Consider the following 20,104-nt stretch of genomic DNA (forward strand, 5'->3'; position numbering starts at 1 on the left):
AAGAAAAGTTATCTTGAAAAACAAATCCGATTAATAGCAATCTTTACAAAGAAAATTTTCCATAAATTTGAAAAGCTTAAGAATGAATGCTTCGTAGGGTTAGACAACTATAAAATATGTAAGATACTTAATTACAATCGAGGGCAAATAAATGTTTCTTCAGCGTTGATTACAACACAGTTTGTGTGATACCAATCACAGCAAACTTGACAACATATCCAAGTCTCTTCCTGGTTATCCTCGTGGAACCATCTCATACATGAAGGAAATTGCCTGTCCTGTTAAAGGGATCAAGAAAGTTGTTTCTCACATTGAGCTAAAGTATTCTCAGCAACTTCATTGTTTCTTCTTTTAAGTTTTCCCTTTATAACCAAACATTTGTAATTTACCAGCAAATTAATTTATTTAATGGCCTTTCCAATGCCCCATAGAAAGAAGTGTTTTCTTATTGAAATTAGAAACTTTAATTGCTTTGCTTTAACTTAGAAAACCGTAGCATGCTACTCTTCACAACAGTTCAGGAAATGTAGTTTCTAATAACCGCAATTTCAAATGTAATAATATTATTATTTATAAAGTAAAAAATTGATTACATGTAGAATATCCTTATTTCTTTGCAAAATCTTTAATTCATTTATAAGTTTATCAGTTTATAAGAAAAGGCAACTTACTGCTCAAATATTGAGTAGGCAGAAAAAGATTCAAGAATGTCGCAATAGCCCATTTTACCCCGAATACATTTGCTCATGTTCTCCCAATTAATAACTTTCATATTAGATTAAAACACTGCTTTTCACAGTATAGCAGCACGCTCCGCGCGCCATTCATCACACAGGCCAGTGTTTCCTCTATATGTGTGGGGCCTAGATTTTCTCCTGTTGTTTTACATTTTGCAACAAAATCTTATTTACTGTGAAGATATTATAAAATGAAATGAAATCTTTAAGTTTTACGTCCCACGGTTATGCCGGTTAGACTAAAGGAGACGGTGATGATGAGAGATGAGTGAAATGGTGGAATGAAGAAAGTGGGAGGAAACGGGAGAACCCTGAGAAAACCCACGACCAAAGTCCACCACAAAGTCCACACGGTGCGAGCTGGGATCAAACCAGTGATCCCAAGCACCGGAGGTGAACGCTCTACCACTGAGCCACCGCGCCCCCGAACATATTATAAGTTCATGCAATATTTAAATATAAAATTTAAAATATATATGCCTTTTTCCCTTTACAAATTCCTCTAAATGCAGAGTTGCGTGAAGCAGTGACCATCAGTCAAGCAATGACACTCCACAGTTGTTGGCAACTTTCATTTCGAACTTTTTTATGTTCATGGTCAGAATCTGTTAACGTAAAAGTTTAATATTGCCCATATTCACCACGTGCTCATATTCCCCCGACTTACCTTACAATGTTTGTATATTATATATAACTTATTTCGTCCAAATGCACTTTAATTGCACTAGACTGATCCTCAATCGTAGTAAGTTGTTATATTTTTCCGAAATTATATAAGTATGCTTCAACCAACTGCTATCTCGAATAACTTACACTAAAATACAAATACTAACTAACTAACTCTCTGGTCTATGGAACCCGAAGGTTTAATGCTGCGTTTACAAAAACTCTCCACAGACTTCTTCTAATCTTAGCCAATTGGATCCAGTTTCTACTCTGTATTGCTATTTCTGCGAGATCCATCTTAATATTGTCCTCCCATCTGCACCTAGGTCTTCCTAATGGTCGTCTTCCGATTGGTCTTTCCAGTTAAGAGTTTTGAAAGTGTTCCTACTTTTTTTCCATTTTGACTACATGATCAGCCCGCCTGAGCCTCCTAGATTTGATTACCCTAACAATGTGTTGTAATCGGTATAAATTGTAGTTCTTCGTTCTGAAGTATCGCTGAGCAAAGCCAACATTTATTTTAAAAATACGTAATAATAATAATGAAATAAACCTTGCGTTGCATAGCGATTTGTATTTTCAGTGTAGGTATGCTTCAAATCATATTCTTAAATAAGGAACAGACACTAATTATGTAATAACTATTATTAAAAATAATAATAATAACTGAAAAGAAACGAAGTTATTCAATATCATATTGTTCTAGGAAGTGAAATACAAAAGCAGACTTACGGGGTTCATTTAGATTGACGTGACAACATTTCTAGGAAATGAAAATGAAAGGTTTTACTCAATGAGTTCCTCAATGTAGCCTCCATCTGTCTGGTGAAAACATTTCCAGATATCTCACACGTTGAGTACCGTTGAGAACTCCTGTTTGTAAGAGAGTTTTGCCCTAAGGCACGAACAATGCTTAGAATATCACACAATGTTATACCCTCGAAGTAGTTCTTTCATTTTTGGGACCAAATCAAAATCGAATTGGCTCATATTAGGGGCATATTGCGAGTACTCCAGTACCTTCCAAATCCATCCACATAAGAGAGTCTGTACCGTATGAGTATTATGATATCTGGTGTTGTTGTGAGACAGAAATTGTCCAGAATGCAGGAGATGTGGTCGTTTACATCGTACTGTTGACCGTAAATGGTGACTCAGGTACGAGGTATAGTTCGCAGTATTTACGGTAATCCCTGGTGGCACGCTTTAGTGGTCGTAGAACATTATCATGAAGACAACGTTTGCTAGCTTTTGTTTGACTTCCTTTGGTTGTGGGGACGCCGATTAGCGCCACTCATGAACTATCGTTTCAATTCTGGTTCGTACGATCTCTCTACGTTTCGTGAATCGTAATAATGTGGTGAAGAAGATCAACGTCTTCCTGTGCATAATGTTCAAGTTGCAAGCTCACGTTCCCATCGGTACCACTTTTCCACCCTTATCGAGATGTGGTTGCAATTTTGCTTATTCTGAGATCGTGTTACCATGGTACACTGATACAGATGAAATATTCAGTTTCTTAGCCAATTCACTACATGAACATCACCGATCATTTATGAGCCATGTTCGCAGTATTGTCACCTGATGTTGATCCGTATCCATTCGAATTCAACCCCTACCATATTCTTTTTTCTGCTGCCTGGTGCCCTGCCTCGTATGCCACAGCCCATCTCGCAGCCATCTGATAAGGCAGAGAACTGTTATCACAAGTGTCACCTAATTCTTTGGGATCTGACGTCCATTTAGACATCTTGCCACATTAAACTTGATGAAGTATGGTATTTTGACGGGTAAACATGGTTTAGGAAGGTATATTACACGCATCTCATTTGAACAGCGTTCACTAACCACATACACCGTAATACGGGAACACGAATACATCGACACCATCGCTACACTTTCCGGGAACACAATGGGACTTATGCAGAGTCGTTTTTACGTATGATTAGCGTCATACTAACGGACTGACTATTGCAGGAAATATATGCTAATCGAACTTTTAAGAATAGCACTAATCACGAGTCAGATCAACTCTGCATAAGGCCCATTATATTTATCATTTGTCTCTTGGACAAAGGACAATTAAATCAGAGCAGGGATGCAGACGTCAACCGTCATGCATGACGGGCCAACATGGTCATAGATGTCCAAAGCCCAGAAAGCTAATTCCTAATCCTAATGCTAATATTTAGAAAATAAAATAGAGGTACAATTAAGACAAGTTTATAATTTAGGATTCTGAAATGAATATTCTAAATTATAGGTGTTACAAATTTACAAACATCACAGTAATGGTAATGATAAGAATAGGATTAGTTCTGTGAAGGGACTTCCTTTCCGTTATGGTCAAACTTATCGTATATACTTCAGAAAGTTGCAAAATAAAGAATGAAAACGAAATCTAGTATAAATAAAATAGAGTTTATTTGCCTGTGTATCTGTCTGTCTGTGTATGGCCTGGGGGACCAAACGAGTGAACCGAGAGTTACCAAATTTTTGTCACTGGTACCTTGATCTAGGCCCCAGACTAAGACGAAGCGTTTTTTTTCCTTCAAAATTCGAACCAGGGGTCTCAGGGGGGCGTTTACCGGGACATGTAAAAGTAGTAAAAAAATGACCGATATTAGTGTCAAATACATAGTTTTCGCGGTCGCTGAGATCAATGGTGACATTTCCATTAGCGATGACTTTCAAATTCAGTTACCATTGTATGCGGGCCGGGGTTCACTTGTACGGAAGGGGATTATCGAGACATGTAAAAATAATCCAAAATGACCGATATTAGTGTCAAATGCATAGTTTTCGCGGTCGCTGAGATCAATGGTGACATTTCCATTAGCGATGACTTTCAAATTCAGTTACCATTGTATGCGGGCCGGGGTTCACTTGTACGGAAGGGGATTATCGAGACATGTAAAAATAATCCAAAATGACCGATATTAGTGTCAAATGCATAGTTTTCGCGGTCGCTGAGATGAATGGTGATACTCCCGCAGATGTTCACTTCCAAATACAGCCCCCATGCGAAGAATGGATATTTCAACTGGTTAATACCTAAATAAAATAAATAATTAAATCATAAAGTTTTGAAGTAGTACTTAAATCTCCAATAAATTTAGAAAAGAATTTGAAGGGATACAATCGAAGTTTGTCAGGAATTTGGCTGGTAACATTTCAATGCCTACAAACTTACATTTGAGTGACAAAAACGAATGTAGTAACTAGAATTAAGAAACATATAAGAGACTGAAAAGACAATAATTTTATGGTATCATTCCTATCTAAACATTGATCCACCTCAAAGCACATCGTTAAAAAGGCACAATTGCTTTATAAGACTACCTTGCAAATCGAAAGTTTTTAATTACGAATGCTGGTTTACTAGTTTAAAGAGCCTAAAGTTAACTAGGATAGTGGTTCTCTTAATAAAAACTGTGATTATAGGGGTTACGTTTAGGTAAATTAATTGGAAATAATTTAATTTTGTGCTTTATACTGTACTTGTAAGGGAAAATAATGTTTTCAGTAACTTTTCATACTTCTTCAGAATTCAAGAGATACAGTCGTTTGTAACTCTAAATCGCAATGCATTTTTTTTAATAAGCCTTTTTATAAGTTTACAATGCAGTTGTGAATATTTTCCAGTGCCTCCTCTATTATTGAATTTCAATGATGGGATATTCTGGAACTTTTCAGTTTTTATGAGAAGTCACGTTTATAAGAACCTAGAAGATCAAATACGTAACAACCAAGCAACTCGTTTAGTACCCTATGTCTGTGAGTGCAGCCTTGTGTTGCCATCTGCTGGTATGTTACAGAACTAGTCTCGAAACTTTTTGATATCACCTCATATGTAACAATCAAGTAATTCGTTTAAGAACCTCAAGGTACTGTGGTCTGGAAGAGGACTGGCACGTAATAGAACTCTAATACGCTACGTAAAGTACTGTAATTTTCTTATTATTATTTACATAAGATAAGCTTCAATAATTATGATATACTACTTAGCCAAAAACCTAGGATACCTTACGTGCAGTAAGATGATGTCCCATGAGAATGTGAGTCAAAGCAGTAGCAAATAAATTCAACGGACTGCAGAACATTGCAATCGATCTGTTTATGCCATGAATATAAGCTGTCTGTCTTACCGGTTTAACTTCTTTTCTAACAAAGAAGAAATATTTACCTTAGTTATATCATCACTGAGAAATTAGCATGAAGTAGAAAGTTCATTTTCTGCAAAATAATCTGGTTTTTAACCAAAACAAGACTTATGTTCTACGAGGGCTATCCAGAAAGTTACAGACGTTTTGAATTTTTTTTTAAAGGTAACAGAATGAATAAACCAAATTGTATTATATACATTTGAAAGGTACACTCTTAAATTATTTTTCCACATAAGCGCCATGCAAATTAAGGCATTTATCATACCGTGGCACAAGTTTTTCAATACCGTCCCGGTAGAAATCTGTCGCCTGCCATTTCAAAAAGTGGTTTACACCGCCATACAGTTCGGCGTCAGTATCAAAGAGTTGTGTAGCGTTTCATATCTTCATCGCTGGCAAGAGGTGGTAGTCGCTCGGCGCAAAATCAAGGCTGTATGGTGAGTGATCGAACACCTTCCATCCAGGGCCGTGCCGTGGAAAATCAGCGCCCGGGGCGAGAGTATACGACGGCACCCCCATACATATATTCCAAGCAATTTTTCCTATCTTTTTCCTTTTTTCTCCCGAATTTTTCAACCCCCTTACTTCGGCGCCCGGGGCCGTGGCCCCGCTCGCCCTCCCCACGGCACGGCCCTGCTCCCATCCAAAACCATTCAAGAGCTCTCGGGTACACTTGGCCATGTGTGGACTTGCGTTGTCGTAGAAAAACAACATCTTCGCGCTAAGTTTCCCCGTTTCTCTCAGTTGGCGAAAGATTTGAATTGACTTGTGGTTTTTGCATCTCACAAAGGACGCATCTCACAAAAGACGGGATTTTCTATTGCAGCACACATTGTAACACGTTACAGACAGCACAGTAGGAGCTTCACAGCCCTCATGCTATGGCAACGTTTCACTGCCGCGAGAGGCCAAAACGTCTGGTACATTCTGGACAGCCCTCGTTTATTCAAACGGAAAGTTCGATCATTTAGTAGAACTCACACATTGATAAAAATAAAGAAAGAAAAATAGGAAATAAAAATCTACCAAACAATATGATATGTTTTAACTATTTATATCGTTTCTGAGGTCGATGAAAGCGGTTGAATAGTACATTGGACCCAAATACTGTATGTTTATGCAACAGTTTTGTTTGTTATCCATTGTCATATCATTTATATAATAGCTTTGTTAGTGTTACCGAAAAGTTACATATACGCTGATGTTAGTAGCTCTGTAGTCTAAGCTTATCCTTTCTTATCTGCAGAATAACGTTTATTGGGTTGACCATGAGTAGTACTAATGTTGACCACTGGAAATAGCCAAGTGCAGCTGAAGGATCGAGTTGCCTTTTCTTTCAATAATTTTCATTTACTTTGTCGCTAGTGGGTCATCCTCAAGACTTACGGTTTCAGGCCCCCTTATACTGTTTCCAAGTGCTTACTAAAGTTTTTTTTTTCGTTTCTTTAAGACACCGCTTTTTGTGTTGTCTCTGAATGCAGCAAAAAGGGGAGTTTCACTTTCTTCGTTTTGAGATTATTAAATAGGCCTATTATATTGAAATTTGTAGGCAGCTAAGAAAAATTCAGGTACAGAAAAATCATTACAGCTTTATTATTTATTTTATTTTATTTTATTTTTTTTTAAATACGAAGTTATAGCTCTACGTATATTGTACCGTAAATTGTAGATATTTTGGTTTTCTGATTTCGAAATGCTGGGTGTCCCTTGTCTCTCACGTTTACGATTGTAGTAGTTTCAGCTTTTTGAGATGACTAGTGAAAGTGTAATTCAAAACTATTAGAAAGCCCTTTTTCATTAGTTTCTTATAATGAGGGTGAGCTGGAATTCAAGTAATTGTAGGTAAATAGTTGCATGTTTTTTGATATTCAGTTTCGTATTTTGAGTGTATATTTTACTTATATAATTATTTTAATTAAATGTATTGCTTACGTAATAACTTCCTCCTTGATTTATCTTTATCATTTGCAGATTAAATTGATAGAACATTGCTATTTATAGCTTGTAGGCATTTAAGCAATAGAAATATTAATATTTTACTTGTAGTTATAAATAGCTACTTTCTTGGTTAAAGTTAAAAACATAAAAATGACTCGAGCTGGAATCGAACCCGGGACCTTTTGTACAGGAGGTGTTGATGCTCCTCATTCTGCCATGCCGTCCGACCTCACTCACCCTCGCCCTCACAATGGCAGTTTGCTCTCACCCTCGCGAAGGGACTTGTTCATCGCCCTCGCGCATCCTCGTTCTTGCAGTAAAACCTCGCCGTCGCCCTCGCAGTGACAGTTGACCCTTGCCCTCATTCACCCTCGCCATCACGAAGGGAGCTCCATCGCTCTTGCACAGCCTCGCCCTTGCAATTAAAGTTGGCCCTCGTCCTCGCGAAGGATGTCCATCGCCCTTGTGCTGGGGAAACTAGTACTCGCCCTTGCACACACTCTCGCTCGGAGTGAAAATTGGCCCCCGCCCTTGTTCACCGTCGTGTTTGCAGTGGCAGTTGGCCTTCGCTCTCGCGAAAGGTGTTGTCCGTCGCCCTCGTCCCCCCTCGCCCTCGTTGTCGAAGCTTGTAATGGCCCTTGCGTCATTGTGGGCGAGAGATTCTGATTGTAAAGATGAACATTCATATCATTTTTTTTTTATGATAAAAAGGCCTTGTGTCCATCTTAAACACAAACTAAATACAACTTTCTTACAAGGCTGTCTATAATGTTTATTATAAATTAATTAGAAATGTTACAGTTTCGGATGTTACATCAGTTACAGTTGCAGAACAATTAATGTAAAATTATTTAAGATTTCAGTTGGATTAGTAGTCTGAAGAAGGAAGTGATATACTTCCGAAATTGTAACATTTCTAATTAAATTATAATAAATATTATAGACAGCCTTGTAAGAAAGTTGTATTTAATTTGTGTCTAATTTTTTTTTTTTAAAAAAACTTCTTTTACATTACAATTACTATTGTAAATGATCTATACAGGGTGTTTCAAAACAACACTGATAAAAATTGGGAGGTGATTCCTAACACCAAGAAAAGACAAAAAGTATAGACCAATCTGGTTGCACAAATGCTTAGTTTCGGAGTTATAGGCTGTCAAAAACATTAAAAAAAAAAACAACTTTAAAAGTGCATAGCTCCAAAACTATAGGACTTACAGTAGTCGAGTCAAGACTTCACTTAGAAACTAATATGTGGGCTATTCTAAAATACATTTTTCAGATTCCTAAGGTACTCGAAGAACAATTTTTATAGAGGGAGTTTAACTACAGCATATAATTTTAAGTACTCACCAACCACCTCTATAAAACTTGTTGCGGAAGTACCGCAGGATTCTTAAACTTAGATATTTGGATAGGGCACACATTAGTTCCTAAATGAAGTATTAATCCGACTGCGGTAGATCCATAGTTTTGTTGCTATGCGCCTTTAAAGTTGATTTTTTTTTATGTTTTCGGCAGCCTATAACTTCGAAAGGAAGCATTTGTGCACCCAGGTTGGTCTACACTTTTTGTCGTATCTTGGCGTCAGGAATCAGCTCCTAAACGTTGTCGGTATTGTTTTGAAACACCCTGTATATTAAAATGCTAGGTTTACATGTTTGTCCCCAATCTTTTCAACAATCAGATCTCGAAAACCACACGTGCTAGAAACGTGCCGTTTTCGCTAGTAGATTTCAAATTTTTATGTAGATTCCAGTTTTCATTCAAATTTTCAAAATCGTGTCGTTATTGCTCTATTCAACATTTTAGGGACCGTTTTGAACCCATTAGATTAACATTGTTGCAGGCCGAAATTATGGTATTAGACAATCAGTAGAGAAGTTACGTATGGTTGGTTGACGGACATTGCAGGGCTTTGCTTGAACTTGAATGCAAAACCTATTGCATGCTGGCAACTTCAAAGGCCTCAAGGAGCGGCGTCATTTAGGGGGGTAGGGAGGGTCAATTGCCTCCCCTAACTTTGAGATTTATATAGATTTTATCAATAGAGTAGTAGTAAATCAGTGAAAAAGTTGAAATTTTACTTATATCAAGGGGTCCTGTCCCCCCCTGGCCTCAAGAGACGCAATGAGGCCTGCTCGGACGGATATGGATTTATTAGAAAAAAATATTTCCACTTGATATCGTTTTAATTCTACAAATTTGCTGCAAACTCACTCAAACATTTATGCATAGCAATCAGGGGTGTAGCCAGCAGGTTTGTGTAGGGGGGGCCGTCATTTTTTAGGGGGGGCCAGCTACAATGTACAAAGCCAAAAAAAATGTGTTGCTGCTAGTGTTTTTGAGGCCTGAAAGAAAGGAAAATTTTGGTTTCCTTCTGGAAAACTAAAAACACTATTTTAGCTTCTTCTTCTTCTTCTTCTTCTTCTTCTTCTTCTTCTTCTTATTATTATTATTATTATTATTATTATTATTATTATTATTATTATTATTATTATTATTATTATCCATAAATTATATTCAAGAAGTTTTTATTATGCTTAATCAGGAACTACTGCCCAGGACCAAACACTATACTTTTGTGCATAACTATAAAGGTAACCAAGAAAGTTCTGTCCCTTTTCGTGGAGGTCTGTGTTCAATTGGACCTCACACCGTGAGTTGAATGCGAGTGGAGATAAGGCGAACGTCAGTTGTTGGTGTGAGTATATCCAACATACTGCCTGGTTGTGGTATTTCAGATACACCGTGAACTTGCGTAAAGACAGAGGGAACAAGGGACATCCACAGAGCGTCATAACAGCATGTATATTGAACGAGTTCAAATGGAAGTCAAACGCAGCTGTAGCGGGACAGAAGATATGCCAGGCCTTTGGTGAGGGTGTCGTGACGACAAGGACATTGCAGCGATGGTTTAACAAGTTTAAGGACGATGACGAAACACCCGAAAACACCACGTGCCAGAAGACCAACACATGTACAAAGGGGAACTGGGACTACAATTCAGTGTGTGGAGAAACCATTCGGTAGCACATCCATCAACTTGTGAAGCACTACAAGTTGGGTCGATGGGTCTCACATATTTTGACTCCGAGTCAGAAGGCAACGCGGCAGTCGCCTGTGTTTATTTACTGTTTCGGAGCCATTTCTGGACCGGGCGTTGACGTTTGATAAAAAGTGTGTCCTATACGAAGCTCCACGATGCCATCATCATTGGTTAGCATCCCATGAACCGATTTCAAAACAGCCGAAACCAGCACTGTACCAGAACAAGGTCCTTCTTTGTGTTTGGTGCATCGTGCATCGGGAACTGCTACCAGCTGGTCAGAGTATCAATGCAACTGTGTAGTGTCAGCAGTTGAGCTGTGCTCAACAAAAACTCAAAACTCTAGAGCCATCACTTCTGAATTGCAAATGGGTCCTCGTTTACGGGACAACGCTAAGTCCCACGTGGCTAGGATGACTTAGGACATCATTTTTCGCCTTGGATGGGAAACAATATTGCAACCACTATATTCCCCGGGTATTGCACCGTCCGATTATCACCTGTTCCATTCTTTGAACAATCACCTTAGAGGACGCCAGTTCAAATCCCTAGTTAAAGTCCAAAATGCACCTGATACTTTCTTCGTTTCACGGCCCACCAAGTTCTACCGCGATGGATTCCATGGCCTTCCAGAACGTTTCCAGAAGGTCGTCGATGCTGATGGGGACTATTTTTGATCTTCCAAGTTAGGTGACATATCGGTGTTCGAAGATGGTGAATGAAAAAGCAACAAAACTATTCTTGGTTACCTTTATATTTCAATTTAAGACCTTGTATACAGAACCTATCTACACAACATTGATTTTCTTTGAAATTTCACTTAATTTCTTTACGGTTTCCTGACAAAAATATTTATTTATTATTCGTGACTAAAAGAACAATTATTTTATTACACTGATTAGAAATAAAAGAAAGAGCGAATGAAATCCAAATTGAATAAAAGCATTGTTTTTCACCAAATTTTCCATCCTCTATGTCTTTTAAAACACTTGTTAAAGCATATAAAACTATACTGTACTTACAAATCAGTTTAGTACCTTTGTTTTATGGCTGTATTTGTAGTACTTTGTTAAAACGTATGTCTTCAAACTGTCAAATATAAATCGCAGTAAATTGTGTAATCTGCTGTCACAAAAATATCCTATTTTCCGATCGGTATAAGGAAGAGATACTATACTGTTTTTCGATCGGTATGGAAAAACAATATTTCTCCATACTGTTTTACCATAAATTATTAATTGTCAATAAATTGTATTACTTTTAAATGAATAAAGCGAGATAATTTTACTATGATGTTTTAAAAGATGGTCATTGGGGGGGGGGCAGGAAACCATTTGGGGGCCTGACCCCGATGCCCCCCCCCTTGGCTACACCCCTGATAACAATTCACTTCGTTTGTGAGTTTTCTATCCCTTACTCGTGTGAGTAAGAAGACATGTACAGTGGGAAGGAGATTCATGGTCATAACAGAATGATATGCTGAATAGACAGTGCAGGTTCAGCTAGTTTACTTTAAAACATAAAGCAAGTTCTCTGAAATTATATTTTAGAAATGTTTCATATTTGCTATATGATAATCCTACCTTCTAGCCATATATGCTCTTTCCAAAAATGGCTTTTCCCAGCTGTAATATTTGATTATCTCTAACCCGGCAACTATTTCTGTCAATAGTTTTAATCTAACAACGCAGCGATGAGCTACCATACGCCGTAAATTCGCCACTAATTTTGCAGAACAAGCTGCAAGAAATATATATACATTATTTTATATGGAAACATTAGTATGGAAAATATATCTAAAATACATATACTACTTACGAGACACGTCCACAAAATAAGTTTATTAGGGCTCTCGCGGGCAGAGAAATTTATTATTGCTATGGTGGTCATACTACCGTGTAGCTTAGCTCCTATCCTTTCCAGCGAGACCAATCACGCGTCAGTTCCACGAAAACTGTGGCCACAGTAACGTCTCCCATGAAAGAAGTCGATAACATCTGCCCCAAAGTGCTAGATTCGCAGCGTTATCCGTTATCTCGTTGTGAAGGGGAAATCTTCGTGTGAAGCTTTTAACGAAATAAAATCAGTTTTTTGACAAAGGAATTTTGAATCGTACGACTGTGTTTAAGTAGTGTCGTGAATTTAAAAACGGTCGTAGTGATGTGCACGATGAACAAAGGTATGGAAGACCGTCGATTTTGACTGATGTGCGGATTCTCCTGACCTGGCACCTTCAGATTAGCATCTGTTCACCTCCCTGAAGACGCACATGGGTGGGAAAAAATGTTTCAACTGACGAGAAAGTAAAGGTGGAGATGAAGAATTGGGCAAAAGAAGTGGCGGAAGACTTCTTTGACCAAGGCATAAAAAATGATCCCTCATCTCACAAGGTGCATCGAGAGGGATGGCGACTACATGGAAAAATAGTTCACATATGTACTGATGTAAGCATGTAAAAGTTTTGTTTTAAATAATTTTTTTGAAACCTACAAAAATCTAGTACACTAATTTTCTGGACGTGCCTCGTACATTTATTCTTGAGTGCAGAAAAAAATCTGTTTTATGATTTGATTTATTGGAAATTAGATCAAAAGAAATGGCAAATTGATAATAAAATATTTAAAATCTTTGACATTGAGGCATTTTGTTATAACCATTACAATTTTGTCTGACTAACGTACAGATATCATCAGCAGAATTAATTTTAAAACCTTGCATTACACTCTAACACATCAAAAAGTAATTTACACAAGAAAATTAAAAAAAATTAACAACTAACTACATTACGTTTGTATTTAGAAAAAGCTATATATTAAAATACTAGGTTTATGTTTTTGTGGCCAATCCTTTCGATATTGAGCTGTCGGGAATCATAAGCTGTAGAAATATGCCGTTTTCACTGATCGATTGCAAATTTTGTGTAGATTGTTTACTTCTAATTGAATATTTAAAAATGGCTGTTATTTCTTTATTACATTTTTAGGGGTACATTGTAAGTGCTGTTTTTCTTTTTAAAAAAGCATCATATCCTACGAGTTATACATTCCAACACCACACATTTGTATATGGGGTTAGCATATCTCTCCGGCGTTTGTTTCAAGGACAAATGATAATGAAAAACGAAGGATAATCATTTCTCCAGTCTAAGATAAATCCTTATTGTTTGGAGCGTTTGCCCAATGAACACCATATGTCACTAACATTATAATTAATTGTGTGTGCAATGTATTTGCTTATTACATACCGCATGCAAGAAGAAAGAAAACGCTAATCATACATGAATTAAAAACTCCAACCGGAAGTAAGCTCAAATCTTGCAAACGGTGCAAGATATTGAAAAATATACTCGAAAATATCTCCCCTTTATGGTATCCTTTGCTAATTTTTATCAAGACGTCTTTCACTTGTGTCTGTAAAGGGACATGTACAAATGTTCTGAGGAATAACAAGGAGATTCATGCTCATATGCGAATGAGCAGCTTGAGCTAGTATTCCATTTAAATTTCTTTTTAATAGGTTATACAAATAACTATCATATATTAGAAATCTTTTTCTACTTGTTATTTAGAGGAATATTTTAATCTTTAATATTTTCTACAAAACATTTTTGACGTCTTGAGTTTAGTTTTTACTTTTATTTTAATTACTGAATTTTAATGTGGGTTATTAAAGTTTGAATGATTAATGTTCCAAACTAGGGATGGCCAGAACAGGTTCCTGGGGGAACCGGTTTTCGGGTCTGAACGGATTCGGTTCCGGAACCGGTTTTTGGACCCAGGTCTGGAACCGGTTTTTCGGATTCAGGTCTGGAACCGGTTCCCAAGATCCGGTTCTGGAAACGGGTTTTCGGATCCAGGTCTGGAACCGGTTCCTAAGATCCGGTTCTGGAACCGGGTTTTCGGATCCAGGTACGGAACCGGTTCCAGAACCGGTCCTGAAAACCGGATCTCCGAGAACCCGTTCCGGAACGGTAACTTTGTGGCCATCCCTATTCCAAACACCTGTTTTTCTGTTGAAAAAAGAAACATACAGTAGTAGGGCATATGTAATCCTTTCTTTGACTCAAATGTTTAGATAATTCAGAGGCAGGAAGATCATTGTTTAATCTCTTTCACTTTTGATTCTAACGTACATCTCTGAATGATTACAAATGTGAAGGATTATTGGTCTGTTGACTGGTTGGATAACAATTTTATCCGCTAATTAATTTCTAAAGCCTCACTAACTTCTTTGTCGTGTTTAAATGGATGCTAGATGAGGATCCAAACCGTAGAATTTATCATCCTAATGCCATTAGTTCATTAAAAGAAGTACGAAAATAGTTATACAAACCACGGTGTCCAAATTGTGGAAGAACTCGATTTTCGAGAATAATAATTTGTATATTTTAGATTTATTGTTATGTTTATGTCTCGAAATCGTTAAGTAAGGTTATGGGAATTTAATGTTGAATATGTAAAGTTAATGCAAGCTGCACAATCTCGCTAATAGTTGTGTCAGCAATTCATTGTAAACAGTTGTGTATAAGAATGTCATCGTAACGTGTCTGGCAATGTAGGAAGGAAATGTTGACAATGTGTCTTTCCTCACATTAGCCAGATTCTAGAAATTGTACAAAACGTGAATTTGTGGGATTTTATGAATTTCATGAGATTACGGATGTACGGAGGATTGCTTAGAATCGGGAAGTCAGAACGTGTCGAGGGTTGCAGTTTTGAGTTTTGACACATGGAAGGAATTTGTCTCTCCATGTGAAAACGGTGTCGCACGTGCCACAGCAGACGGAAAAGCAGACGATGGTAGCTGGACCCCGCCAAACAAAACCACAGGACGAGAAGGTTTTGAGAGAGTTGAGAGAGAGTTGAGAGACAGTTCAGAGACAGTTCGGAGAGTTCCTGAGATTTCCTAGAGAGTTCGAGAGGATTAGTTTCTGAGTTCTTGATGAGTAGTTCTGAGAATTCCAAGATGGTTCATCGATTTTGACGATACTTGGGTTCGAGTCTGGAGAACCAAGTTCCATTGAATTATCAACCAGATGATAGGAGAAAGCAGCACATTGTACTTCAACATATTCTAACGACGCAGAACTTCGAGGGAGATTTACATTGAGAGGCCCATTCCTCAATGCACACTTTCATCGTCCAACAACACGGAGTGTCAGCTTAAGGAGCAGAGTTCAACACCAGAACGACGTGGGACAGCAACAGATTTATCCAGGTATGTGTGACTCCGAGTCAGAATTCAAAGCTCAATACTTGATCGTACTATACCTTACTGGCAAATGACTCCGAATATCCGTTATAGCAAACATTCAGAAATCTCACAGTTCATTCATCAGATTTTAGAAATACAGTGTTTTATGTTAAATGAAGTGGAAGTATATTTATTTGCTTAATCCCCATATGAAAACCTCTTGCAAGTTAAGTTATAATTCGCCCACTCATTCTAGATGGTGAGTGGAAGGCGCCTAGTAGCACTCATCTTTGCATCCCCAAATAGGCACTGAGTGGCTAGGTTGTCATGGTGTAGAGCTGGGTAAAGATCCTAAGTAAAATTGATTCCCACCCTTCCCTCCCATGGTGGACATGCTGGTGGCTTACGCCGTTGGTAACGATTTTAGTAAATAAGCCCGCCCTTCCCTCCCGTTTCATGGTGGATATGCTGTGAGACTTAGGCCATTTTGTAGCGTTCCTAGTAGACATACTAAGCCCCTAACTTCATGGTAACGATCCCATATGGTGGATTGCTGGAGTTCAATCCTAGTTTTGGCCAGAATTTACATTAACATGGTAATAAACAAGAGTAAATTAAATCCCTCCCGTCCCACCCATGGTGAATTATGTGCGTTTAGTAAATTTAAACAGTAGTAAATTTAAATACCCTCCCTACCCGCCCATTCATGGTAAAGTTTGTTAAATTAGTATCTTAGTGTTAATGAAAACCACCCATCCCACCCTCGCTTTGATTCAGCTTAACTGTAAGACAAGTGAAACGACAGAGTTCGATTCTCGACCGAATAAAAGAAATGTGGATCGGTTATATTAAACAACGGATTACGTTTACTAAACATAGGAATTAAATGATAGTTTGTATTATAATATTAAGGATAATAAAAGTAACAAATACAGTGATAATATTGCGAGTTTACAATAATAATATTAAGAGAAAAAGAAAGTGAAATAATTTCGTTGTATTTATGTTCTGGACACACAGAACAGATGCATGTATCAGGCAGGTTGTGTTGAACGGAGGACGAGAGTCGCTCAAGCGATTAGGCACGAGTGTAGCCGAGTTGACACGAAGGTACAAGGTTATGTTGAGTGCCGCACAGAAAATTTGCTCCGTGTTGAAGCAGGCAGAATAACAGAGACGAAATAGTTGTTGTACAATACATTAAATATAACTTACATTAATTCTAGGATTAGACTATTGATTATTCAATTAATAGCAAATAGTAATAAGTTAGCACAATGTTGTCCCTAAAGAACAATCATAGGATACATTATCCTGTTCTTAAAGACAATGGAAAACCTGCAACAATGTTTAGTAAATCTAGGTACTATTCATTAGATTTAGGAGTTTTAAGATACTTTGCGGAATATTTTCCGACATATGACGAAATAAAGGAACAAACGTTTAGAGAGAATGTTCTGGGTCGCAGATACAAAAACTATTATATGGTTGAATTCTCTGAGAAGAATTTCAGCGTTGATGATTTAGTGGAATTGGGATTCAGGAGACATTTCTTGTCCGTAATTACTGGTATTTCAGAGACAAATACATTTATACGCAACGCTATATTCTTCGCGATTAAAGAAGAACAACTAAAATACAAAGTATGTGCGTTATTTACTAGCGGTGCTAGTCAAGAGCTAGTGAATACGTGGCTTGATCGTTTTAGAAATAGATTTGACTGCACTCAGGCAGTAAAAATTTCAGAGTTTGTTAGTACTATAGCGTTATACGAGAAAAAAGCAAAGATCATAGTGGCGAGCGATAAATCGTTGCTCGATTTAGTAGCTTTTGCGTTGTTCTTTAAACAACGAACACCTTGGTTATTAGCCTAAAGATGGTCAAGAAAGTGGAAGAGTTTTGTATAGATATGAGTATTATTATTGGTTAGTATAGGTATTATTATTGGTTAGATATATGTATAGGATAAGGATATATTATTAGTAAATTATTATGATTTAGTATTTAGTAACGATAGTAATTTGATTATAGGATATTTTGTGTTAGTAATATAGGACGTAAATATATGGGTAATTATAGTATTATTGGGAAGAAAATCTGACTATCAATTGGTTTATTGTAGTATGTTTTTAGGGCATATAGTTGTAATATAATTTTAAATAGTGACGTAGAATAAAAGTAGGAAAAGACTATGGAGAAGAAAAGCAAAACAAAAAGAAAATGAAACATGAATGATTTTATGTGATTAGTTTTGCATTAGGATTTTAGATGTAAGAGAAGGCAAGAATGAAAAAAAAAACAAAAATGAATGATGCAATTGAAATATAGTTAGTCTAGATGTAAGTTAAAATTAAGAAACCCTGTTAATTAGGCCAAACCTTTCATTAGGGGAAACTCTAATCAGGAAGGAAATCCCATTCTCTTCGAGTTAAAGTGGGTGCTTACCACACTTCGATGAGAATATTTTATTTATAATGCAACATAAGTCTTCCGTGATTGTTGAAAAGAGACACAGGAGTTGACTCGTACATCACGTGTAAAGCCGTGCAAATTTTTTTTTGGTGGAGATATCCTTCATTTTTAGCTAATCCCTTAAGCGTAAGTTAAAATTAAGATAGAAATAATTAGTGAGTAATTTTCGATATTCTAGGGAAATCTAGGATAGTCAGAAGAGAGAGAGATGTTTGTAGTACATCAATGTAGTAGAAATAGAAGATAGTTATACTCTTCTAGTATAATATAAAAATAGTCTAGATTAATCGTTTTAGTTGCATTAGTTAGGCAGAAAGAGGAAAAGAGAGTTGGATTTAGGAATGTGAATATTGAGAAGAAGGAATTTTAGTGAAGATAGATTTAGAATGTAAATAATCATAGACAGTAAGACGAAAAGAATAACCATCAGTAGATCTAGAACATAGACTATAATTAATAATAAAATGTGGAGAGAGAGAAGAAGATAGAAATAATAGTTAATAGTAAATAATGTTAAATAAATAAATAAGAGTAATAAGAGAGAAGTAAATATTCAATTTATAGATTTAAGCATGCATCGACGAATAGATATATAGATAATTATGTATGCATATATGAGCGCTAGGAGTACTCCATGAGAATATAAGAAATAGTTATAGATATAGAATATATGAATAAAGCACAAGAAAAGAAGAAAATGGAGAAATATTATCGGGGACATGCAGAGGATTTTTCCTGCAGACGAGAAGCCCTGAACAGATATAGAACTTTCGGAGTTGGAAATAAGAAGTAGTTTTAGACTGTCTTCGATAGTAGTCCTTCTCACATGCTATAGGCCCTGTCGGCAAGTGTTAAAATAATGTAATAATTTAATAATTTAATATAGAGATAAGTATAGTATAATAAGAAGATTAATAATAATAATAATAAAATAAGATGAAGTTTTTAACCTAGTGTAATTGTTGTGGAATGGCCATCCTAAACAATGAAATTAGGTAAATAAGTAAATAAATAAATAATAATTAAATAAATAGTCTATGGTTATGATTAAAAAAAATAATAATAATAATTACGTCTTCGATATTAAAAAAAAAAGAGGGAATCACGTCACGTTAATTTATTAAATTTAGGTATGGAGAAGAAAGAAATTTTTAAATGTTTGAAAACTCGTCAGATTTTGTAAAAACCATGTATAGATAGTTATAAATATGTTAACTGTGGCCAATTGTTGATTGAGATGATACGGCAAGTCAGGCTGCCGTATTTAACGACCAAAGCCTTTAGGATTTTTAGGAAATGGAAAATCCATCATTTTCTGAATCGCAATCAATTTTTGTATGCAGTTAACGAGTGTTAGGATTAATAATAATTATAGGTTAAGGACAAGTAAATAGTTATAGTATTTAAATAAATAAATATATATATTTGCGTGTAAATTGTGTACTTACCCATATAGTTAATCCAGTAAATAATCCTGTGTAATGTCCATAAAAGTATTATATCCATTAGAATAACGATCACATATTAATCAATAAATTTTCACTTGTAATATTTAATCACTTTATAATATTTTATTTTAATATATCACATTTTTGAATATTTTAATCATGAACGGATATGCCAGACTGGTAAAGTAATGGTCGAGTACTAGCATGAATTTTGAATGTCGGTAACACTACCGTAGTGCAAAAGATCCCGCACGCAATCCCACGATTAGCGGTCACAAATTGGAACATTTTAGTGAATTCCAATAAATATTCGACGTAGCTAAAACAGTCACGTACATCGTGTGACATAGTGTTTTGTAAATTAAAGTGGTTTAAAACGAATAGTGTAATAGTTGCGACGCAATATTAGCACTCGATGTTATCCAGTCAACGGTG

At 36.5% G+C, this 20,104-nt stretch overlaps 1 protein-coding gene across 2 annotated transcripts in view; it reads right to left on the reverse strand.

The window, feature by feature from the left end:
• Window positions 1-20,104, reverse strand: part of LOC145693711 (ATP-binding cassette sub-family C member 4-like) — a 210,482-nt gene that overhangs the window by 105,857 nt on the left and 84,521 nt on the right. For both annotated transcript variants that reach the window (XM_081769995.1, XM_081769996.1), the window contains 2 exons: window positions 12,140-12,296; window positions 5,429-5,567 (listed from right to left, as the gene is read on the reverse strand). In XM_081769995.1, coding sequence (XP_081626121.1) covers window positions 5,429-5,567; window positions 12,140-12,296 — 296 coding nt within the window. The remainder of the gene's footprint in view (window positions 1-5,428; window positions 5,568-12,139; window positions 12,297-20,104) is intronic.

This window comes from Thermobia domestica, chromosome 8 (genome assembly GCF_964235325.1).
Source record: "Thermobia domestica chromosome 8, izTheDome1.hap1.1, whole genome shotgun sequence".
In the NCBI taxonomy this organism is placed as follows: Eukaryota; Metazoa; Arthropoda; class Insecta; order Zygentoma; family Lepismatidae; genus Thermobia; species Thermobia domestica.